Genomic DNA, 26,379 nt, shown 5'->3' with positions numbered 1-26,379 from the left:
CGGGGGTTAAAAACAATATATGAATAACACTTCCGAACCAATGAAAATGTATTTTTTTTAAATGGTAACTTAGGCTTACAGATATTGGTCTACCATTCATCAATTTATTTCGCACCGCGGTCACACCGACATCTGTATGTATTCACGGGAGAATATCTAATAGATATTTCATTAACCCTTAAATGCGTATTGTTGTTTTTAAACAACATACTAAAAACCACAGATAAAATTGACCTTCTTTTAATTTTTTGTTAAATTTGTCAACTAGTTCTTATTTGTGAACTAATTTTGTACATTTTTTGAATGTTAGCACTATCCATTGTTTATAAGCATTGAAAATAAGTTAATTTCAAATATCATTTTAAAGAAAACTTTTCTAGTGGCGCGAAACTAAGTTTTATAGCTGTGTTTGGACTGATAAAATATCATGTAAGTATATAATATATTTTTATTTGCTTGATTATATCTTCAATTACATGTTTACGTTGTACAACATTGAAAATCACTTGATGCTACAGTCGAATAGGGCGAAATCTGGTATGTTGTAGAAAAACTACAATGCGCATTGCCTGCTAAATAAATGCATGTTTGGTGAAGGATTTTTCTTATGGTTTTTACCATGCCGCGATTACTAGAAAGCAAAATTACAAAGTATTTAGAAACTCTTGAAGATTCAGAAGATGGCTTAGACGGGTGAGACTCCGAAGTAGAGGATGATAGTCACTATTATCAAATCGCTCGAGATGTTCTTCGAGACCTTGAATATAGTGATGACGGTGAAAATGCCCAGCCTGATAAAGTGGATGCTGATCCTCTTCTCGTTATTGACAACGATGAAAATATGCCAAACCCTCCTATTTTGGAAGCCGAAGAAGCAGCACCCCAGAGTAAATCACAAGGGATTCCTAGACGACCTCTGGTTTGGCGAAAACGAAACCTTGTTACTGCTGAAGACAGCCTTATTTTTAGGAGAGAAACTCAGATAACAGAAGCATTGATGTCTTGTAACACGCCGTATGTTTTTTTTTACATTTTATTTTACATCAGATCTAAAAAAATAAAAATGTAGAACAAAGTAACTTATACGCAGCCCAGATACAAATCTACTACTGCAAATGGCGCTAAACGTGGTCGACCTAGTAGGAGCACTATACAAAGAGAACTTGTAATGAAGAATTTCCGAAGACCAGCTCAAGAAATTCCTTTGAAAGACGTCAGATTGGATCAGACATGTCATTGGGCAGTTTGGCTGGATAAGCAGTAGCAGGTGCGAATTCCCAAAATGTTCAGGCTTTATATTCAAAAGTTGCCAAAAATGTCGTGTATCTTTATATGATACGAAAAAAAGCAATTGTTTTTATAAATATCATAATGAAGCATAAATAAATACTTCTCAAAAACAATATCCACTCTTATTTTACCCATACTTGCAAAATCTCAATAAATGCGCAATGTAGTTTATAAACAACATTCACATTATTGCAAAAAAAGTATAGTAAATTCATGTCTAGATTTTTTTAATCATTTTTCCTACGCTGTAGTACATGTCTATTAACAAATATATTTTTTTCAAACGTGAAAAAAAAATCGTCCATTTAAGGGTTAAGTAGTTACTGTTTAGATTTTATATATATTATATATATTTTAGTCATATAATATATGCAATATACATACGACAAAAATGTGTCGTCTTTTGTTTACTTACTGGAAATCAAATTAGAACTTGTTAAATATCATCAAACCTTTACTAATACGATAATGTGCCAGAAAACCGTTTTATTAAAACAGGCAAGTTTTAAACAATTAAACATTATCGCGACGTTTCTTAAATGTCCTTATTTGCATTGCGAGGATACTACGTGACAAGACTAAGACGTCGGATAATCAGACTATTATGGGTAATAGCTTAAAGACTTTACAAACCGGTCCGAACTGGGGTTAAAGTGGTCACATCAGGAGATATACATTGGTATCGATAGAGAAAAACTATGGACTTTCCGGAAAAATCCATGCTCCGTGAGCATCGTTTTACCAAGCGTTCGCACTTGCTAACAACGTTAATGAAAACTGACTCATTAAAAAAATTATAATTGTGCGAATTTTCTAATTGTTATATCTATTCTAATTGTTATATATATCTTAGACAAATATAGTCTCGGAGAATTTGTAACATTTTTAATGTTAGTTTATTGATTAAACAATTTATTTAACTTTTTTCACTAATAATCGTTCTTTTCTTACTCTTAATATCGGTAACGTTGAAGAAATTAATCTTTGTGCTTTTTGTAAGCATATAACTCGTGAATGTCCTTTCGTAAAATGGAAAAAATAAATGGAAATGGAAGGAATTGAATTGAGCACAAGCCACAAAGTTATTTAAAAATCTATACCTAGCTATCAAACATATGACGTCAATTTAAACAAAAAAGCGTGTTAGGAGTCTCTTTTGTTTTATTTTTTAACCATTGTTTATCATTAAGAAATCAAATCAATAAATACAGTGATTAATCAGTAATACGTTTTAGTTTTTCTCTGGGACCGCTACAGGCCTGTAATTCATGACAGAAATCAGTGCAGACTTCTAATAAATGTCTCAATTATGTCTAAATAAAACTTGTTTATTCGAGTTCAACGAACCTAAAGTATGCAATTATAATCTACAAACTTAAAATTTATCGTCCAACATGTAAAAAAAAAATACTTGCTTATCTTAGTTAACCTAGATCAAAATAAATAATGATGCACGATTATTTTGTTATCAACACATTGAAAGTAAGATAAAAAGTACAAGAAACTAAACCTTTACAAATATCATCTTGTGTTATTAACAAAATCCTCTTATCTTGTTATTTTTGTTAAGATTATACAAATGTCTTCAATATAGCTAACTTGTCATCTTCTGCTTATTTCATAAATGGTCATATTTACGATTTAGAGGCTCTGCAGCCTTTATTGCTCAAGTATACACGTGGAAGTGATCATATAAAAACCCTAGTCTAGGTCTGTTGTGAGCTCTCTCATATCAGGACGCGTTTGAGACCCTCGTAGCTGTTAAAGCTTAAGGATGCTAATATAGGTGAACGCAATTTGATTCTGTTCTCTTTCAAATTAGGCTCGAATTTTTTACATGATAAACAGAATGGATAAAAATAAAAGACAGGTTTTATGTAAATAATTTAATCTAAAAGTGATAAACGCAAATGTGCGTGTCACAAAAGGTTTTGTATACCAAATCTTTGCGTATCACCTAGCTATTACAGTCGTGGTGTTGAACCGCCATCTCTTCACTTTTGATTATACGAGTATAAAACAACAACAAAAAACATTTCCGAACATCCTTGAGGATCTTGAGGATCCAGAGATCAACTAATTTTACGATGAACAGATTAGGTGAGGGCCCTAACAGATACGGAAACCCACTTGCCTGATCGGCCATGAACATTAAACTAGGAAGAAGATAAGAAATTTGTATATTCAGTGGATTATTAACTTACATAAACATAACGAATATACCCTCAAAACAGACTTTATCATCGGTTTGTTCTGTATCATGGAAACGAAACTCCATCTTTATAGATGAAGATTAGGTAGAAGATTAAAGATATAAAGGCATTATCAACACAGTGATCTGGTTCACTTAGCCAACAAGTCACTTTAAGATTCTGCACCTTACAAGTATTTAGTTCGACGAAACTGTAAAGGTTGGAAAGGTAGACAGTTCAACCAATAATAAAGGTATTTTAATATTACAGAATGTATAGATAAAGTAGAGTTTTATTAAATATTGTGCTCACGTATCACGAAAACGAGGTCTCTTATCCAGGTCAAATGTCGAGTGTATCAAAAATCAAGGCTACAGGATCGTTTCGCGAAATGTTATAACTGGTATAAATCTAGTTAGATTTGAAAAGTCTTCATTGTCAGATCCGCGAGTCGGTCACGAAATGTCGCCGCCGAGCCGCCGCATCGTCCCAAATTAGCGGACAATAGCAACGGCCGAACAGCTACTCAAAGCGGAATGTTACAGTGTAAAGGTGAATAAGATTTTGATTGAAAGCACGAGCTTTGGACGATTCTTGACAGCAGATCAGCATTCCGAGCCGGTGGTAGTTATTACTTATAATGTGAAAACAATTATTTGAATAAAGATATTTTGAATTTGTTTACAGTAGATAAGCTAATGTCGGCATTATCATTATTGACGCTGCAAACTAATTTAACTTATACATAAATTTTCTAGCAACGACGTAAAATAATTACAGAGATTTACCAAGTCTTAAAAGTTTACCTAAAAGGGGGATCTTTATTTATTTACCCTTTTTCAAATTTTGTAAAGTTGGATCTTAACGCCTTTAGGCATTCTCTACCAGTCAAATCAAGATGGCGTTGAGACAATTAGTGGGCAGGTGACTATTAAAAAAATTAATTGGTTATCCAAACTATGATCCAAACTATGGATGATATAACTTTCATAATTTGACAAGATTTACATACTACCCATATTTTCAACTAGCCGCTCTAACATACGCGCGTACAAGTTACTGGCCTGACGAAATGCAATAAAAAATATGTAACAAGCATTTCGGAGTTATTTCTTTATTTATTGAATGTTTTAATCTAAATCAACGATTAATTACGTATACAAGTTTACTATTTACACTGTAAAACATTAAAAATAGTGTGACTTTATTTTGCTTGCAATGCTTTAAAGTTTACAATATTCTTTAACAATTGATGATAATTGTACACGATATTATAAAAAGATAAATCCAAGGTTTTTTTTTTAATTTTATTTCACATTAAACGTTTGATAGTTAGATATAGATGTATTTATTTACTCTTTTTTATGGGAAGAGTAAAGTCGTTTTCTTTGCCACTTTTACCTTTTCTCAAATCATAAGAACCTTCCTCATGCAATTAAGCGATTTTGTTAAACCATTGTCCAATTTTGATTGGATTTTTTTTGCAACACTTATTTAACTTTTCAATATACTAATAGTCATTATGTAAGTCATGAGAGGACTACCAGAAGAGTCTAGCATGTTGGAAACTAGTATCTAACTGCTTGCCTATAATAATATTACTTAAAGATACGGGCGTTTCAAATGCACCATGACGTATAAAGCCTTCATCTACCACATATACGTAAATACATTTGTAAATAAAACCGTACGAGAACTGCACTTAAAGCAAACGTTTCAACGGGTTGAATAAAGCTAAGATTTACGGTAAAATATCGAAAAAACCATATCACATTTCAACAATGACATAAAACCAAGCAGGCTTTGTTAGATAAAAACAAAGGTACATTCGAGCATATTTATGCAATTTAGTGATAAGAGAAAAATCGCTGGCAATGTTACGCTTGCTAATATGAAACCAACAGAATATTACATTTTTTGTATTTATTAATTTGTAGTTACAAAGAAATATAAGTTGTACGTGAAAAAACCTCAGAGGGATGAAAGTACAGCTCATTTGATGTAACATAAAGTAAGGTACACCCTATCCAAAAATAAATTATTTCAGAAGTAATTAATAATGTAATGAAAAAATAGTAAGGAAAAGCGTTACTAAATATTGAAATTAATTACTATTTATTTAATGTCCTTGCAGACATAGGGCAAAAAGTTATTGGTCTGTAGAATTTTAATCAGGTTTCGTAGTGATTGTAAATAGGTTTAAAAATTTCCAGCTTTTTACTGACAATTTAGTTAAACATTTTCCTCTTTAAAGTTTTTTATATCTAAAACCTATATATATCTTGTATATGAAGTATGATAATTTATCCCCAAACCGCTGTACCGCGTCTTAGGAAAGCGCTGCGAGGTGGGTCCATGACGGAGGATTGACATGAAGTAGCGGCCTATACTCTTACTCTAATGGATGCGTTCATAAAAATAAATATTTGTCTTAAATTGTAGTATTTAACCGTGGTAAACATTTATAATTCATATATAGTACATATGTGTGTGTATTATAAAAATAATTTACATATATTTATACATTTTAAGGAAATTTTCTTTATAGTAATAAAGAAACATCAATACCATAAATTTGTTACATAGTTCGATCTCTTGAAATATGAAAAATAACCTGCATGCAAAAACGTCTCCAATGTCTTCATTTCAAACTTAGCATTACTGCATAGTCAATTTTCTACAACGTGGATTTAGTTATATTATATATAGAAGAAATTGCGTTATAAACCCAGTCATTAAAGAATTAATAGTGGGAGTAGATGTCTAATTTTGCAAGCCTTGCGGAAAGTATCAATACCAACAATTAATAAAATCGCTATATAATCTGCAAATCCTTTGTAACTGATCTTCAAGTCAATGATGACTCTGAGATCTCAAATGTTACAGATAGACATCTGCTAATAATTTATATAATAACACATCTTTTGGATTATTCACTAGCATAACAAATAAAATATTTTATATTATTTTCGATATCTAATGGTTTTTATTATAGTACAACGTCGAAGATATTCCAAGAGCATCATCTATTTGCTCATAAAGTACTTAGTAATTTACTCATATCTTCCGAATACATCAACAGATTTTCCAGAAGTATCAACGTTAATGACAATATGCAAAAGATGCGAAACGTATTGCAGGAATACGCAGCCAGAAACGGCAACCAATTGCGCGTCGTTTTAAGTAAATATGATATTTAGAATGGGTCAATAACCTTCTTAGTCATTTGCTCTTCGCACAACGTAATAATCCTCTCACAATTTTCCCACTATTTCTAGGGAATGAAATCCTCTAATTAGACTAAGCAACGCTGGGTGTCATATATATAGATCTCTTTACTTCATCTTGGACAATAGGTTTCTCTATAGCGTTGTCTTTCATTGGCATAACGTAGAAAATATTTTAAAATTTAATAGCAAACGATTGCTGAGAGGCAAACGTTCGCCATCAAATTTATATAAAAGGTTGTTTGGTCGTGAAGAATTTAGATACAGGGCGGTGTTAAGTCAGAAAGAAAGTCGTCGGAAGACATTAGAAGTTGACTGCATCTAGCCCATGTTCAGCAAAGGACGTTTTTCGTTAAAATTTTAAAGATGACAATAGTACAAAAAGTTTTCAAGTTTTTTGTAAGAAAGATGCTTGAATGCATTAACATACCTAAACATCATTAAACTTATTACAAGTAAATCGTACCAATAATTCTTAGTGAACCAAAAACTTATATTTTCCTGATTAATTTGTAATACGAGGGCCAAACTGAAAGTTTTTAGAACTGGCAACTTAAAAGCATTATATTAAAAAAATAAGTTTAAATTTTGAAAATAGAACTCTTTACCAATAATATTAAGTATACATTTCATTCATTTGTCATTTGTTTTACGATTTGGCGGCAAATTGAAAATTGTCTGTGCACGTCAGAATGAATTTAAGCCGAGAAAATTTTCGTGCAATGATTTTTTATGACTTTCGATGTCATATAATATAAGTCAACAAGAAAGTTATGATAGACTTCGATTGGCTTTTCACGATGAAGCCCCATCTCGTGCCACAGTTTACAACTGGTTTAATGAATTCAAACGTGGTCGAACTAATCTCACCGATGATTTGCGTGAGGGACGGCCTTCTACAGCGACGACTGAAGACAATATCAGTGTTGTGCGGCGTATGATAGAGACTGACAAAAGAGTGACCTATCAGCAGATTCGGACAAGTCTAGGCATAGGTATGAGTCAAGTGCACAAAATCCTCCATGAACATTTAGCGGTCAGGAAGCTTTGTGCCCGCTGGATACCGCATAATTTGACCGAGGCTCAAAAACTCCGCCGTGTTGATTGGTGCCGAGAAATGATCCAAAAATTTAACGGAGGTGACTCAAATGCTGTGTTCGACATACTAACGGGTGACGAAAGCTGGATTTACTGTTATGATCCGGAAACCAAAAGACAGTCTGCTCAGTGGGTGTTTCCTTCCGAAGAGTTGCCAACTAAAGTGAAGAGAGGTCGAAGTGTTGGAAAAAAGATGGTGGCCTCGTTCTTCGGAAAGACAGGTCATTACGCGACAGTTGTCTTAGAGGATCAGAAAACGGTTAATGCAGAGTGGTACACTAACAACTGTTTGCCACTTGTCTTGGAAAAAGTTCGAGAGAAACGACCTCGCAGCAGGATCCTCCTTCATCACGACAATGCCTCGTCGCACACCGCCAGGCAAACGATCGACTATTTGGCGACCTCAGACGTGGAATTACTGGGTCACCCGCCGTATAGCCCCGACCGACCTCGCACCCTGCGATTTTTATTTATTCCCGAAAATAAAAGAAAAACTTCGAGGAAGACATTTTATGGACGCCGAAGAAGCAGTGGCTGCGTTTCAAAACGCCGTCGAAGAGACCCCTAAGGCCGAGTGGGCAAGGTGCTTTTCTCAATGGTTCCATCGAATGCAGCGATGTATTGATGTAAATGGACGCTATTTTGAAAAGTTATAATAAAACTAATAACTTGCTAGAATGCTTAGTTTTTGATTTTCTAAGAACTTTCAGTTTCACCCTCGTAGACTGAATTATAATTTGCCGAGCGATGCACGTCGAAATTTAAAGTCAGATGTTATAATATCAGACCGAAATTATTTACGCTCCTCACTAGCGCTCGGAGTGACGCTATCGGAGCACGACCAGTCTCGGCGTGACTCATACGAAACAAAATCGTCTCGATACACTTATAAGTTTGTAGGTAAATTTCCACGCCGCTGCATACGGCTTAACGTATATAAAAGCCACGGTTACAAGCAACAAGCGAGCGGGTTGATCTAATAGTTACTAAATTACAATAAATGTGATAATGGTTATTAATTATTACTTCAGCTGCAATACAATATTTAACGTACAAGTCACATACAGAATGATCGTTATATGTGCAAAAAATTTAAAGTGGTTAATGTATAGCTCACTTGTAAGCAAAAAATCTTTAAAGTTGTTTACCTCTTAAATATGTTTATATTTAATACATGATTTATAACTATACTATCATTGCGGTATTTATTAACTCTGAGACCATAGACTTTGGATAGATGTTTACCCCTTCAAAGATTGCACTTATAATCAATCAGCCTGTACATGTGTACTCTTTTATCAGCATGGCCTCCGCTCCCGCTCCGCTGCGTGCTCGCGGTAACGCATAATACTCAGAACGGCAACCAGCGAAACAGAAAGAGGAAGTGCGTGGAACAATGGTCGCGATTATTTTTGTTTTATAAATTGGCAATTCTCAAGTATTCCGGTCGAATTTATTCACTCGCATACGTATACATATACATATATTCGCAATTGTTTATATAATAACAATGCGTTGTTTATAAAATTACGCCATATTTATAATAAATAAGATCTTTAGTTTTTTTTTTGTATCAGTGACAATCGCAGTTGGTCCGGTGGCATTAAAAACTTGCTAGGTTTGATGGGCTATCCCAGGAATTTTTCTTTGTGGCGCATTTTCGGACATTAAATATTCCTAGGACATGTTAGGAGATCAGGAGACAGTTAAACTCTTAAACCGTTATATAAGATCCATGGAGTGAGGCTCCCTAAGAGAGACCTTGGTTTAGACCTGACCTGTGTGCAATTAGATATACGACATAATCGGACGTCGGACATGGTAATTTTAACTTAAACTTATTCCTTCAGACACTATTAATTAAAAGTTGTCGAGTTTCTTTGTAAAGGGGCATCTAAAACATAATTTCATAATATAAACTGTGACTTTGATATAACGATCAGATCAACATTAGCTGTATCTAACGCGCGGTACAGCGGTTCCGGTGTGACACTGTGTTTTCGTGAGCAAGTATTTAATACTATTTTTTCTTACAATGAAAATCAGACCTAATCTTCGAGTAAGTTCATAAGATCGGTTCAATCAAGCGCCATAACAAAGTTGATAATAAACATAGCTCATAGCGCAATGCCTTTTTAATATTTATTATTATAGACATTTTGGGTAAAATTAATTATATTAAAATATTATTTATTCGCACGACGATACTCGCACAAATCTGCCATCTACTTTCAAAATTAATCCGATTTGAAGCAAGTGAAGCCGGTTTTTAAAACTCGTTAGCCTTTTTTTAATTTTTTAAAACGTAGCGTAAAATGCTGAAGGTAAAAATGAACACCGAAACCGGACGCCAAATTACCAGTTATAGTGCAAATATTGTATTGAGAATAAGCTTTCGGTTTTATTCGATGCAGAAAATTATTTTACATTTAAAATGATTTCAACTAAATTTTGATCCATAAGAATTAATTTTCCAGTCATTTGTTTATTATGACGAAATAATAGACAATATTATATTTCAACATGTGAAATTGATGTTTTATACCGAAATAAAAAAAAACCTAATTAAATCTACTTCTGCCATTTTGTTTGAAGTTCAGTGATTATTTTTCTGGCCGATCCAATTATAACTTTTTAAGACTGTTTCGATTGCCCCATCAGTATGAAGCCTTATAAGCTATCCGAATTCCGAATTGATAAAACGAGGTCTACCATAGTGAATGACGCAGTTACTACAATATGAAAAGACGATAAAATGAATTTCGAAACAATACAGTGTTTTGAATTAGAATAGCTTATGCTATCATTTGTTGGACGTCCGCCTGCTGGACATGGGCCTCACCTATAGATCCAAATGGACCGGTTGGAAGCGGCATGTATCCAGTAGTATCTCTCCATGACATCAACAAGGTCATCTGTTCGCTTTATTTATATTTCTATTATTAATAAAACAATTAGGTAAGTAACAAAGAACCCTCAACAATTACATACAGATATTATTAAATAACCTGAATAGGTTAAATAGTAAAACTGGAAGAAATAAATACAGTTTCTCGTTGCATTTTAATTCAATTACACTTCTGTTGGTTAGTAGGTTGCACTGCAAATTTTAATAAATCTGCAAAACCGTCAAATAAAGCAGCTGAAGGGAGTACAGCGAGAGACACTAAGAGTTTAAACGAGGTCACGACCTAATCTCTTAACATATACCTAAAACTATCCAAAAATGAATATTTTTTAAAACTGCGTTAACTTTACGTTGTCGATTGTCTGCGTTTGCTGTGGTCTTAACGGGCTTTGCGCTTTTATACATCTGTTTACTTCTTACGGATATAGCTCTATACAGGGCATGCCTGGAAGAGAAGGTCGCTGCCCACGCACTACTTCTTTGTATAGACTTAGCATCCTACAAGGCCACCTAGCTCAGTTGACCAAAGTGCCTTCATATGCCAGAGTGGATTCATCATAGATTTGAGCTAGCTAGATTAAAGCAAACCAAAACCAAATAACAAAATGTCGCTTAGTTACGAAAAACAAGTGATTTTTACAGAAATTTAAATTTGGTAATAACTTACCTTTGTTCATTTATAGAAATAATAAAAAAATGTTTTGATGATACTCTAAGAGTGTAGTGTGCAACAGCCGTATAAGAGTTCACGACAGAACTCAGCACGAATTCGTGCACCGATGGAAATCAACATTGTTATTACAGACGACGTGGAAAATTGCATGCTTCTCAACTTTATTATAATATACTATTATTCGAAAGACGGCTTATAAAGAATTATTGGATATAGTTATAAAAGCTTTTAATGTGTAATCGTTTGCCCTCAACGGTACACCTTGTCCAAAAATCAATGGTTTCAGAAACAATAAATAGCGTAATGATAAAACTAAAAAAAATATTTTGTAAATTGTTATTCATACATACTAAAATTAATTATTGTTTACCATCTGTCACTGTAGACTGTACTACTGTCAGGAATTATTATTCCCATTGAAAAAAATAATTTATATAACATATTTCAGAGTCATAACTTTATACAGGGATGATTGAAAATAAATGTTAAAACTTTTTGTCTGACAAGTGTATGAGCTACACATTCGCCCCTTTAACAGTTTTACTCTTATAAGCAATCACCCTTTATGTCAACAAACATAGACATCATAAGCAAAGAAATTCTTAAAAATTCTACTTGTCGAAGAGAGGATTGTGGTTCCGTGTTTTGCAAACATATTCAGTCATCTGTATAATATGTAGATCAACATGGCGCACTGTTCACAGTGCTAGTTTCGTGAAGGTACATGGAGGTCCGCGAAGTGTGTTGGTAATGGAGGGATTGTCGTGAAGAAAAAACAAATTACGTATATAACATTATAATGTTATATGTGTGTGTTAAAATATATAATAAAACAAAATTATGTTATATAATTTATTCACATTATAACCGTCGTTGGATTCTTTGTAGTGATCATTTGTGTACGTTTACAGAAGACAGAAGCTAGAATCAAATTGAACTCTCATAAATCATCTTTCAGCTTAAAATACGTGGCTACGAGGGTTCCAAATTCACTGATATGAGAAGAGCTCACAACAAATTCATTTTTGATGTTGTAATCACTTTTACAAATACCCTTGATCCACTTGTTAACCCAAGGTACATAAATATATCAATAATTGTTACTTTAAAAGTCTGTAAGTATGATATAGATTTGAAGTATCTAAGGCCTACGGAGAAACGAATAAGTATGGAGTTGTCATGGTACTCATACATGTAGTGTCATTAATGGATTTAAGAACGGTTGGGAAGCACAAGTCTAAATTTGACAACTGGATCCCTTTCCGCCAACCTTGCCGATAATAATATGTATGGCCATATTGTCAGGAAAAAAATACATTTCCTCTTAGCTAAATAGAAAGTTTTGATAAAAAATAATTAATTGATTTTTTTTACAAATAACCACCGCTTTTTTCACAGTCAGTGTTGCGTAGATTTTCGTATGTCGGAGAAAAAAATATTTGTAGACATCACATTATAATAGGTAAGTGCTCTTTACTAAAACAATACAATGCTTTAAAGTATCAATCTTCTGCACTTCAACCATGGTTATATTCGGTATCTTCAGACAGAGCAGCAAACTTCGGTAGCCCAGTAATTATTGAAGGTACAGTATAAAGCTATATCAATAAAAATAATAATATACTACTCTAACAATATCGTTTTAACAACCAATAATTTTATAACGCTTACAAACACAATGCCGTTTTAACCATTAGGAACTTGACATTTAAATGTCCACCAGACAAATAAACACAGTTATAAAAGAGGAATATGTTTTATTAATATAAACAATGGTCGCACTTTATAGTTTACAAGGATATCTTTTAGTTCTTTAATTCTTTCTTTGTTCCCAACCCATTAACCCGCTTGCCAATAATATTAAATAAAAAAATATCTTGTGCTACAAGAGAAATTATTTTTATTACGAAAACGGGTCCAAAACACGCCAACCACCTAATTAGTTACCGAGAAAGGTTGGAACTCGTTTATTTTCATAAGAAGTTTCGTTCGTTGCCCTGGTCCTTTATCGAGTGAACCCATAAAAATGTAGACTTACTTGGGGGTCGAAGCCCGGGCACCACCTGTTGTCCTTCAAAACGTCAACGACAATATGTGAATATTTATCGACTTCTAAAAAAGCATCGCATATTTCTATACGCCTTGTCTTCTGCGGCTTCATTGCAATAGGAATGTAATGTATACATTGAAATATTCTAAATTCCATAGCCAACCACTCATATTTATTTTTTAAAACAGGTATTCAGAAGTCTCGTCAAAAGGTTAAATAAATAGATAAATAGTTCGATTCGTTAAAAGGCGTCGTTACGTCATTTTGTTTAAACAAACAATGTATGTTATGTTTTAATAGCATAATTAATTCAGAAGAAAACATATACCGTATACAATTAATGCAAATTTATAAAAACGAATAAATCTTGCGCAACGAAGTAGACGCCATTTTTTAACATATTTTTTGTGGCTACGTCTCACGAATGTTTACTTTAGCGAAAAATACTTATATCTATATAGAGAACATACAATCTGAACGGATATTAATAATAGTATCACGCTAATATGTGTATGCTTTTTACGATTGATAATTATTTTTTATTAATTCATTATTATGATAATAACAGCTGATAGACGCTCAGTGCAAGTAATATGTCATCCCCTAAGATCGCCACTATGACCGATCTTATCTAGTTTTCTTCTAGGTTTTCCGCGACCATGCCATTGGTCCACCTACGTCTTGCATTGGTCGCGTATCGGCTAAAATGATTAACTGCATTGAAAACATAACTATGTTTTATTGGCAGTCAAAATTTTTATTTTTAGCGAAGGAAAACAATAAAACATACTTTAAAGTAAAAGTGCTTAAATTAAATACCACGTCATTTGCAAAACCTGTTTTTAAAATTATACGTTTATAAGGTCATGCCACAATTGAAATACAAGGCTTTCATATATTACTAAAAATAAACAATGATTAACAAAGCGAACTCTCTTTCTCTGTCTTGGTTATAATAATGAAGGGGGTCAACATTATGATTACAACACCTGGTCAATGTCATCCGGTTCACATCATTGTTAATCAATATTATTATGCGCGTTAAAGTATTATGTTTTTAATCAAGTGTTGAAGATATGTTAACGGTAAATACATGGTAGGAAGAAGTGTTATCTTTCCAAGAAATATGATTAGGTTAATGGTACATGTGTAGTGGTGATGGTGGTGTTTTTAGGTCGCCTATTCCGAATACGAGAGCCTCGAGTTGAGGTGAATGTTTTTCTCATCGCTAATTACATTTTATGCGGATTAGAGGTAGCAGCACGCTGGAAGTATATGGTACCTTTTTTTTTATTAAATAAACTCAATTATCTTCCGTTCGGTTTTACGGAAGCTTCACGACATGACCAGGCGCAAAGGCTGCCGAGAAAAAACCTCATTTTGAGTCGTCTCTTAATACGCATTTAACATTTCTAAATAAAAGTGCCCCAGAAGTTAAAACTCGGATCAAACAGTTGCTAAAGTCGGACTAATGGAGAATGCTGTAAAACCTGTAAAGGTTGACAATGGTGATCACCAAATATGACTAAAATGCCTAGTTACACGTCACAGAAATCATTGCTTTTTTCCCTTTATTTACGAGCATAAATTTAGTTTAGAGCTTCATTTCTCCACAGTTCTGGATAGTGAGGGTACAGTTGATACTTGCCACATTCATGATGTTATCACTCCATTGCATTTGTACCCTCCACCATGACTTTTTATAGTCCCATGGTCTCCATTCTCCTTTGAGTCTTGGACCACTCTCCATTTATTTGTATTTCGGTCCTTTAGAGTGACACCCACTAATTTTTTTTCCCTTTGAGCTAACCTCAGTTTATGACTTCATTTGTGGTCACCCAAGTTTCTACTCCATATGTTAACTGGTAGAATGCGTTGGTCAAATAATTGAGATTTTCTGATAACTGTCAGATTCATATTGCAGACGAAGTTAAGCTTTGATAATGCTATCCATTTTCTAACTTTTATTTTGCTTTTCCTTAATTCACTTCCTAACCCAGAAGTCACTACATTACGTATTTAATCGTTAAAAAACTGTTAGTTGTAACATTTCTCTTAAAAATTTAAACACGATGTCCTAGTATACATACATATCATAAAACATAAATATAAAGTTGCAAGTTGGAATATTTCCGAGACATATGACGGCGTTAAATGCATCTATAATTTTCATAAATAATTTGCCACTGAGTCAGACAGCGTCCCAACTATAGAGAAATATCTCATTTACGTCATTCCAATCTTATCTAACGACCGATAGTCAATATCGTTCGAGTTTGAAGATAAGAGCATGCAAAATTTAAGTTTTTCGGGCGATATGATCGCTATTTTTACTGTCATAACAACACTTTTGTATGAAATGACAAGCAGATATGACAAATATTGATAGGTAATCAATAAATAAACATTAAATAAATGTAAGGGACAATCTCCGCCACGTGATATACTGACAAATTTGACAAATTTTGTTCATTGTAATTTATAACGAGCAGAAAACGTCTTGATTATATTTACCTATAAAGACTACTTCTTTGTTTTCATTGCAAATCTTTTGGGTACGATTTCTTCCGTTATCGCTAACCTTAAGGAATAAATCACAATAAATAGCAGCGTTTATTTTATAATTTGTCACAGTAATTCCATAATATCCTTTATAGTAACAACTCGTGCGTAAAAGATTTTTGCGTAATGTTTCATGTGGGTTTGGTTGTGCAATATGGTAAAATGAAATAAACTCCCAATGTATGATCAATTCAATATTTAAGCAAAACCTCTTTAAAAAATTATATATTTTTATTTAGATTACTAACAAAAATAAAGTTTCAAGAAAAAAATGGAATAATTTATGTTTATTGTATTATGTCACTTTCAGAACTTAAGCATTTCTGATGCGATCCTAGTATAACAGTAGATTCAAATTGAGGGGTTTAGTAATTTTTGGCAACACTAAAGCTAGGAAACTTGGCACAAATTACTTAACTACTTATAACTTATCAGTTATAACACAAAAAATCGTAGCCCCTGTCAAAAATGTGAGCTTTTTTCGTTTAACTTTGCATATACTACTTTTTGCTTACGTACGGACATATCGAGGGTACATGTTTCTAAATGTACGTTGTTAACAGTATGGGAATTCCCCTGTTATTGCCATCAGTGTTCACGAGTGAATAATACTCAATTTTTTAAACTATATGTGTAAGTTACGCAACGCAATAATACGCAACTTCTTGTCAGACGATAGACGTCCTCTGCAAGGCTTAGGTCTCCCCCAAAGACCGTCAAGATAACCGAATACGCTACTATATGAACTTTGCAAAATTCGTTTATTTATAAACCATTTAAAACAGGTACCGTTTATTTATTAGTGGAATGACGTTGTATAAAGCGGACCTGACTGGAACTGGGGACAAGTATTTCAATTTTTGCACGTATAAGGGCTACGTGTCAATTCTCGCTACGCTTGGCATGCGGATTGGCAAGTACAGTTTGTCTATTCAAATATATTCGCAAGATGTTGCTGTCCTTCTGTTAATAGTTTTCCCTTGGGCAATCACGTGAGGATAAGGTGGGGACTATACTTTGCGCCGGTATGGCGTCATAAAAGGTAAGTGTAGTTTCATAAATATCTTCATAAGTATTTCCGATATATGCCTCAAAAAACTTTTGTAAAATTCCACGCGGAATATGGACATTAATGGAATATTTACGGAATACCTATGATCAATGGACATAGAGGCTTCTGTACAATGGACAAAGCGCTTGCAATACGTAAACCATGACATAAGCCCCTGCCTCGCATAACCGTTACCAATAGACCACAATGTATAAATAGATAAGGTTAAACCTTCGGTACTAACTAATGACCAATCCTACACTACTATTTCTAACATCAAACAATTTTAAACTTTACACTTAGAAAATAAAGTCTGCTTCGCTTTGTGCGAATTTAAGTACATCATTTCCGGGAAATATGAGCGAAAATCCCTTCGTACCTTGGGTTATCTTATGTAAGTAAAGTGTATTACATTATGCAAATTCTTTAATATAATAACTACCGTATAGTAATATGCATTTTAATGAGCAAATATAGCTTAGTACAAGCGTACAACCAAATTTTCTTAAAGTTTAACAGGCTGGCATATCACTGCAAATGCATAATATAAGTCAGACAGTAACTATTTTCAAGTGGATCAAGAACATCGCTCGGCCCGTTGAACAGCGTACAGGAGGCCGCAAAACTCTTAAGTCGTCACGGCGGACGATTCTCGGAGAGACCTCGGCTTAGGCTCGATACGTGTCGAAATCCGTGTGTACCCGGCAAAAGCCAAACAACCACTATTAATTAATCATAATTATTTCAGCAATAGGACGGTAAATATTGACCCATAGAATTGAAATAGGGCCTGTAAGAAGTCTGTTTTCAGCACCTTTCGACGACCATAACAATGTCGCCTGTCTTTGCCGTCTTGTGGTCTCCACTCCAAAATCTTAAGGCCCTAGCGGTCATAACTATCACGCTGAACTGTCGGTTACTTTCGTTTATTTGTGGATCTTTTTAATCTTAATTCCATCTTATAGAGAAACACAATATAACACTCTATGACTCTTTAGAACGATCAATATTCGATGACAAATTATGGCAAGACCACATCGTGTTTGATACATAATTATCAATAGGTACCTGCGCGTGTCTCAGCTGGTTGACGAGCGTGGAACATCGCTCCGGATCTTTCCGTCCGTCGAACGAATCCAGCTCTGAAGCAACCATATTCAGGGCGTCGTCGGCGAAAAAGAATTGAGCAAGCAACGATCGGTCGTCTCTCTGAAACAAAAACAATTATAACTATTAAAAAACCATCTTATGTCATTATATCTCGTTCACCTTAATAACAAGAGATAGAACAAAACAAACCAAGCCATGCCACGCCAAGTCAAGGAAACATTCTTTGGAGGTTCGGCTAAGCTATTTAAGAGTTTGGTGGCCATCAATTCCGATGACATGTATATTGTAACAAGAGGGCTCTTGAAGTTAATTATTGCGAAGACGTCTAAGTTAAGCACCTTTAACGCTCTATCAACGGGCAAAGCATTTGGCTGTGACGAAATAGCATTTTAAAATTCGTTTTATTGGGCCATCACTCCATAGAACATTTTCCCATTGATCTGTAGCCCAATTTTTATGTATCTTTGCCCATTCTAGTCTATTTTCCTTGTGTCGAATTGTTAATTTGGGCTTCTTAGCAGCAACACATCCTCTTGGACTCATAGCCAGAAATCGTCGTATAAGTTCTTATTGAAATGGGCGTTTCTCGCGTGCTGTTCATGTTTCCAGTAATTGGTGGCGCTGTTAAGCGTCGATTCCGTTTAGACAGAACTCTGATGAAGTTATCCTCTTGAGTAATTGTAGTCTTAGTCCTGCCTGTCCCTTTTCTGTCTGCGTTTGTCCTCCTTTCTTGTTTTCTTGCTAGAGTGTAGTAAACACCTTTGCAAAATATTCTAAGCCTGGCTGCAATTTGACGTTCACTTTACTATGCTTCGAGAGGAAGGATACTTCCTCTCGAAGCATACAAAAAGCACTTCGCTGTCCAAGTGTGATTTGCTTGAGTTTTATCATTTACAGAAGAAAAATGCGGGAAAAGCCGTAATCAATAATTTCCTACTAGAAATAATGTTAATCTCAATGTCACAATTTGCCCGTGCCAATACGGCACTAAACATGAAAAATGCAAAAATGCGGCGACTAAACAGGACCCAAAAAGTTAAATATAAAAAATAACACCGACAGCAACACTTTAAACCACAAAAGAATGCAACCGCAATCATAAGTCATAAAACACCTGTTTCGTCAAAATCCAAGAAATTGATAAAACATGTTTAATGAGAGCCAGCAATCCCTTTGTTAACATGTAAACAATAATAAAAAGCTACATAGATAACATTCATTACAAATTTTTACCGCCTAAAGCAAGTGTTGTTTCGATTTGGCCAATAACAGATGTACTTCCAAACTTTTGGACGGTAGTGTATATATATAATAATTTTCCGAGACACATCACGGGAAATTCAGAAATGGAACTGGTGATTTCCTTGATCTTCTCGATATTACATTATATTATTATATGCAGCTAGAGCTCAGAAACGTGGACTTTGAAGACCGATCGAAATGTTGTTGAAACGATGTATATCTGTTAAGGTGTTGTAGGAAGATGTTGCAAATACCGTGTTGTGCATTCTACACGAAGGAGACTTTCTTGCGCGATATCGATATCAAATCCAGGCTAGCTACCACCCGCTGTCCGCGCTGAGCTTTACAATCTTTTGACCAAAAAAATTAAGTTATTTTATAGTAAGGACGGTCATAACCTGGAAAACTGAAGGGGACTGGTGAAGTCGAGCGCAAATATCTGAAAGATCGTAGTCCCCTCAATTGGTCGGACCAAATCTGTTCATCTTTTCACACCAATTTTCATGCCATATGCGAAGAGTCTTATACTGACAGCGATGCGATGACGATTTTGATGTACCTTCAATATTGTTTATAAATAAAATCTCAGTTTGTTGTTGAAGAGCAAATCGGCCTTCAATCGGTTAAGATATTTGTAACAGATGGACTGCGCAAAAATAAGAATTTTAACTATTCCATTAGTCAAGATCTAATAGCAGATAGGAAGAACTACGCCCTTGACTCAACGAACTCTTTTTGGTATACGCATGACTTCGTAACTTTTTTTTGGTTATCCATCTAAGTAAACAAATTTGTATCATTCGAACTCTACCTATTTACGCCACGTATATTGTTTAAAAAAGATTAATTCAATTTAGCATTTTTTAGTTTCAAAAACACCTATTTTATTCATTTATTTATACTTTTTGTACACTGAAGATAATAAATAGAGGAAAAAAAAACAATTAATATGGTACAAGAGGGCACATATGCACAAATTGAAATAAAAGCCATAAAAAATTTAATGGTATGGCGAAATTCGTCGACATCATATCTATATTAAAGGTCTCTCTATATATTAATTAAATACAAATATCATTAATAAAACTATTAATTTAATAATCACCGACAGGTTGCTCTACTACTCGATTGCTTCAAGCTACCGTTTGATGTGGGGAATTGCATAAAAGAACACCGCTCGGTTGAGTCGACAATTAATTAATAAACAGGAAAGAGTGAAGCCCCGACGTATTTGTTATTAGATTTACAAAAGGAACAATAGTCCCTAGTTTGACAACGAGTACTCATAAATATCACGATAGAAGGCACTCGATCTCGAACATTACAACAAGTAATACAGTTTTATGAACAATCTCATTATTTTTGTAAGTCCTCCTTGAGAAATTACCAGAAGCCACTCAAAAGGGAAACATTCGCGCCACGCAATAACGCCTTGGCCTCTTCGAAGCCTCAACCTATTAAATAAAGACATTGTTTATTGCTTTGCATACAACCCTAAAGCATACGCTTACAATGTATATCCTTGAATAAATAAAACAGTTTTTGGTAGTCGTTCAGTTATAATATTTTAACTTTAAATAAAAGTTGAAACATACGAGCGCATATCACATTTAAAATTTACGTTTGAAGGTAACAATGGCAATGGTAATCTATGTAACTAGTGTCGCGGCGAAAGATAGACAGTCGACAGGCCTTGAGCAGGATGATTCTGTCGGCGGGCCGGCGCCGCAATTGATGCCCCGTTTAATACTTCCAGTCCACTTGACCAATTACTAGCATAACTTAGACTTAGCACTTGTTGCAAATCGTTTATAAATATGTGAAACAATTAAAAAGCTTAGATTTTACTTTATTTTTACTTTAGAGTGAGCTATCGTAACGGGATAGAATATGAAAATTTATCGTATCTAGTGACGACTTAAGACAAAGTGTCTTTAATAAAATCTATAAACTCAATTATCTTACAGAGCATCCGCCTAAGCAAATTAAGAGCGTTGCGACCTCTTGATCTGGTGGCTGGTCTAATGTGGTCTGAACCGGGCTCTCAAGACAGATACTGTTACGAAGTTTAACTTAAAAAACTTAGCCACCTTAAACCTAATCACAATGTAAAAGCCGACAAAAAATAACGATGTTTAAAAAAAATCAGTATAACAATTGCTGTACTTTTTTAAATAATTTTTTAGCACTACTTTTTCATCTCGTCTATTATGCGTCATTTTTAGTTAACTTTGTAACGAATAACCAAGTATTAAACCGAAAACAAATTTAAAGCAACTCGTACGAGTAATATATAACTGTGAAGGCGCTTTTCACAAAAAGGACAACCCGCTGCGAACAGCAAAAATGGCGTGTGGCTGACATCAATAACAATTTGTGTTATCGTCATTTAAACTTGTATATAGTTGTGTATATAATCACGCATTTTAGGGAATAGGACATAATTGGTTACCAAGGTCTGGTTCATCGCCATCATGTCAAGTCTTGCACTGCCCGCATCCTGCGGCTGCAAGTAATAAGCATACTCATGCTGCGTCTACCAGGTTCATGTTGGTACTCCGTCGGTTGCACTAGCGATGTGCTCCGCTCTCCACCACTTCAGAAAAGCAATTCTCCGTACTGCGGCAATGACCTTGGTTCTTCTACGATCTCGTAGCGTATACCACGCATAGCGCCATACTTTCTGGTTGACCTTAAAACTTTTTATAAGGCCCATCGTAAACGACAATGTCAAAGATCTGAGTCTGTAGACATAGCCGTATTTTGGACGTCCAAATAATTGTTATTGAAAAAAGGCTTAAAGTGACGAGTCTTAAGGCGTTTTATAAATTGTATTATTAGGGATGTATAAAGGAATTGCACGATTTAGTTCCATCGTCCAGTTGTAATCGCCGGACGTTGGGAGGCATGGCGGGTATCTATCGTTTGTTGTGAATATTCTTAGCATACGAGTGATTCGCTTTGTTTTTTAATACAAGTTACATTGTTAAGTCAAAAGTAAACCTATGAAATGTATAAAAATGTTGTCATCATCATGTATCAACTCCGAATAAATCAATAAGACAGTTGTAGTTTAATTATTTGTAATATATTGTAGATTTCTATATGATGGATGACTTATTTTTAAACAATTTGCCTTTTTTGTTTCCTATAGCGATTTATATAAAGACATTTGCCTAGTTATCACTTTAAACAGAGTACGATCGGAAAGTACGAAAAAGGTACGACCCAAACTCTGCATACTGCGGTATGCTAACACAACGTAACAGTTTCAAATCAATCTCGATACAACGTGTATTGTGTACACCGACTACGACAAATGAAACTTTTCTAGGCTTCGGACATGGTCTGCTGAGCGCTATTCAAACCTCTAAGCCGCGACGCTTTACGCCTTCGAAGCACGGAAGCGCTTATAAATTGCGGCACCTGTATTTTTAAACCAATTACGTTGGATTTTCACGGTTTACAATAAACGAATACAAACACAAAAACTTCGTTTTTATATTACGCTAATACCCGTTGCCTCTATAGCGCGCAGAGAAACTTTAAAAAGAAAACTAATTTAAGTTTTTTCCATTGTAATTTTTTCTATGAAACACCCATAGTGTATTTTTTATGAAGCGAAAGTGACAATGTGCCGGTTGAACTTCTAGGTCGCCTGAGAGCTACGTCATAGTCGGCTAGACCAAGCCTAATAACAACACGGACTACCAAATTGATTTCAATGCTCACACTTAATCGGTCGACTTGTATGAAATGTAAAAATTACACATGTGTATGTTGTGCATAAATCGATAAATTTCTATGGAAACGTGTCTACACACGCGATTCGTATGTAATGTTTTCATAATGACTACATAGTTTTATTCCAATATTACGCAGTGGAATAAAAATATTTTTATTGATAATATCTCTACTCTATTACTTTTATTTTCCCTAAGATTTGTTGTGTGTATGTTTTACTTACCAATGGTGGGGCGTAAACTACTATGGAACGCGCATACGTTATAATTATTCCGCAAATTACTCTCAGACTTCTTAACGAGCATCAAATTAATGATCGTTTCAGGAATCGGGAGAATCTTAAAAGAATGAAAGTAGTTGAGTTGAATTGCAGCGGCAGTGCACAGATATAATACACAAAATAGATGGCCGCTGGGGTGTCAAGGTTTTTAGCGGAGACCACAGATTATCCACAAGGATGGACAGACGACCTTGCTAAGGTCGTCCGAAGACACTGGACGCTTGCCACTGCCAACCGGTCCTTTTGGGAATAACGCAATAAAGATATAGATCTTGCAGGGGACGTTTTTCGACTGAAATAATGATAATGATATTCGTCAAAATTAGAGCAAAACTTATACCTCTCTTTTATTTTACATTTAAATCGAAAAAGCGGATATAAAATGTAGAAAATAATTTTTGATTTTATGTACATTATTATCACTTGTTGACTCGTACACTATGCAATTCAGAACTAAAGTAGAGTTTAGCGCCAATAGAATAAATCTTTGTAGGTATTATAAATAAATGAAAGCACTTGGCGTGAATTAAACCTGACGTTTACAAAGTATTATAATTAAAATTTAAGGTAAATGGTCTAACAACTAGACTCTCTTCTCCAAATGCATTGAAACTTCTTATCATTTTAAAATAAAAATATTCCATCTTCAAAAAACCGCGATAAGATCCATGTCACGGTTGTACAATGCCGCAGATAGTGTTTTTATTTTGATAAATATAATAGTTCCTTATCATTTACTACTCGTATATTACAGGAACAACATGAATTGTGATAAAAGACAAACGCACTATTTTAAATAAACAAATATGATTATCAACATCGCAGCTCTACCCACAATAGTTAAATAATAAAAATTTATTCATACGAATTGTATTAACATTTGTCGTTATTTCTTTTCCGTTATCAATACTAATAGAACTTACTTACTCTTAGACACGAATATTTATATAAAGCCCACACAACTAAGGTGAACATGTACTACGGCCTAGTTAATGAAATAATTAGGAATAACTTGATAGTGAAATTGTAAGCGATGCGGATTTCTGGAAATAGGATATCCTTTAACCTGCTATGCGAGTCGACAATTTAGTAATCAAAACAACGAATAACACATTATGGTTTCCAACGAAAATAGTTTAACTTTTCATCTATCTATAATATAAGGTTGTGAATGTAGACATATATAATAAAATCCACGACATGTCTTCGATCTTCGAATAGTATATTTTCAAATTAATCTAATGCATTGCATGCATTGTGTTGAACTTGGTTTGTTAACATCAAACATTGTTAAATTTTAAAAAGAGCATCTTGAGTTTCTGGCTGGACTTTCTCAATAGAACAGCATTCCGATCGTGGAGTAGCTTACAGCTTACTACTTATGTAAGAAACTAACTTTCGACAGTAAACTCTTGGTTATTAGATTAAACTTAATACAGAATATCACTGTGTAGAAACACTCGTTAAGCGGTGTTTACGAAACCCCAACCTCACTTTTATAAGCGATATCGCCTCTAATATTTTATCCAAGATTATCTTTCATTTATATTGAACACAAAGATTTGCAAATAATCGCACTTTACGACGTAATTTAATGTTTGTTAATACAGTTAATATTAAAATAGTTATTACTCAAAAGTGCGTGTGTAGGCATCTACATTATACTATACAGAAATATGACTATAAATAACTTCAAATTTTGTAATAACCGGTACACTTGACCTTCTCCACGAGTTCGTTCCAGCCGCATCTCGTGAAGAGTTAGCGGTAAGCCAGTGGACGTTCGCGCTAGTTGGACCGGAGCCAAGCAATCTATAATTTAGTGCAATATTATACAATAATTTCTGTTACGCAAACTTTAAGGCTGTCCTTATATTTCAATTGTCAAAGGTGGATCAGTTGATTTCTTTATTAAATTACCGATGTACTTACATATTACAGTCTTGCTTTAAAAATGAACCTAGCGAATAGAATTTAAAAGATTACTGTTCGCAAGACTTTTTAAATTTAAAAGTGGTATGTTTCAAAGTGAGCAACGCAAATGTGCGAAACAGAACTTATAAAAGTGGAATCGGCGAAATGCGTTTGTTAATTTTATAGTAGCGATAAATACTTTTGTTTTCCTTGTTAACCGTCTCTATTTTTTGTGCAGGTCCTTATCCCGCAACACCTACGTCACGTGTAAAACCCTATTTCCCTATAAAATCAAAAGTCAATCTCGAGTGCACTAAGGCTCTTGGTGTTAAAAGGCCGATCGCAACACCACAAGTAACATCTTCACTTCCTCAGTTTCAATCGCGTAATAATTTTAACAATGCCGTTACAAATTTTGTAATGAAACTGTTTTTAAAGAGGTCATTGTACAGGTTAACAGGAAAATCTTTATAACTTTTACACCTATGATCAACCTGTATAAAGTATTCAATCCGAAATATGTTGCATTAAATAATTCGCGATAATACAATAACTTCTGGCAAAAAAGCAGTTTCTAAACAATAATGTATTTTAATATGTAATAATCTGAATCTTGAAAACGATTGTTCTCATCTATGTTACCGTTACCTCATATATTGTTTCTGAAATCTGTATATTTGCCGATTTATTAAAAGTAATAGCTTAGTAAAGTCTATGACGTTAGACCTGTTTAATAATACCTAAGCGAGGTAAAGAATGAGGAAAAACAACGGGGTTTCCCGAGCGGCAAAGTTGTAATGCTGTTCAAAAATACGTGTCATTAATAACGAGAAACCTGTTACAGAAACCAAAGTTAATAAGATAAGTAATCTTTTACCACCACCATCGCAGAAGTCACCTTTGCAAGAGGCTACTTGAAAACAGTCTAGTGTGAGGAAACTGATCAAAATTGATTTGATATAAATATTAGGAATATTATATTTATATTTATTAAGCATGAGCCACGAACAGGCAACCGCAGCGTAGGATGCCCATCTT

At 34.3% G+C, this 26,379-nt stretch overlaps 1 protein-coding gene across 1 annotated transcript in view; it reads right to left on the bottom strand.

The window, feature by feature from the left end:
* The window catches only part of LOC137925799 (lateral signaling target protein 2 homolog), a 69,322-nt gene that overhangs the window by 18,003 nt on the left and 24,940 nt on the right, over positions 1–26,379 (bottom strand). The window contains exon 2 of the mRNA XM_068769258.1: positions 18,120–18,260. Within this exon, the coding sequence (XP_068625359.1) occupies positions 18,120–18,260 (141 nt within the window). The remainder of the gene's footprint in view (positions 1–18,119; positions 18,261–26,379) is intronic.

Source organism: Battus philenor, unplaced genomic scaffold (assembly GCF_028537555.1).
Source record: "Battus philenor isolate CCGP_79_NKW_IND1 unplaced genomic scaffold, ilBatPhil1.0.hap1 SCAF_28, whole genome shotgun sequence".
NCBI lineage: Eukaryota > Metazoa > Arthropoda > Insecta > Lepidoptera > Papilionidae > Battus > Battus philenor.
Note: the sequence above shows the minus strand (reverse complement) of the source record. Positions and strands in the feature narration are given on the sequence as shown.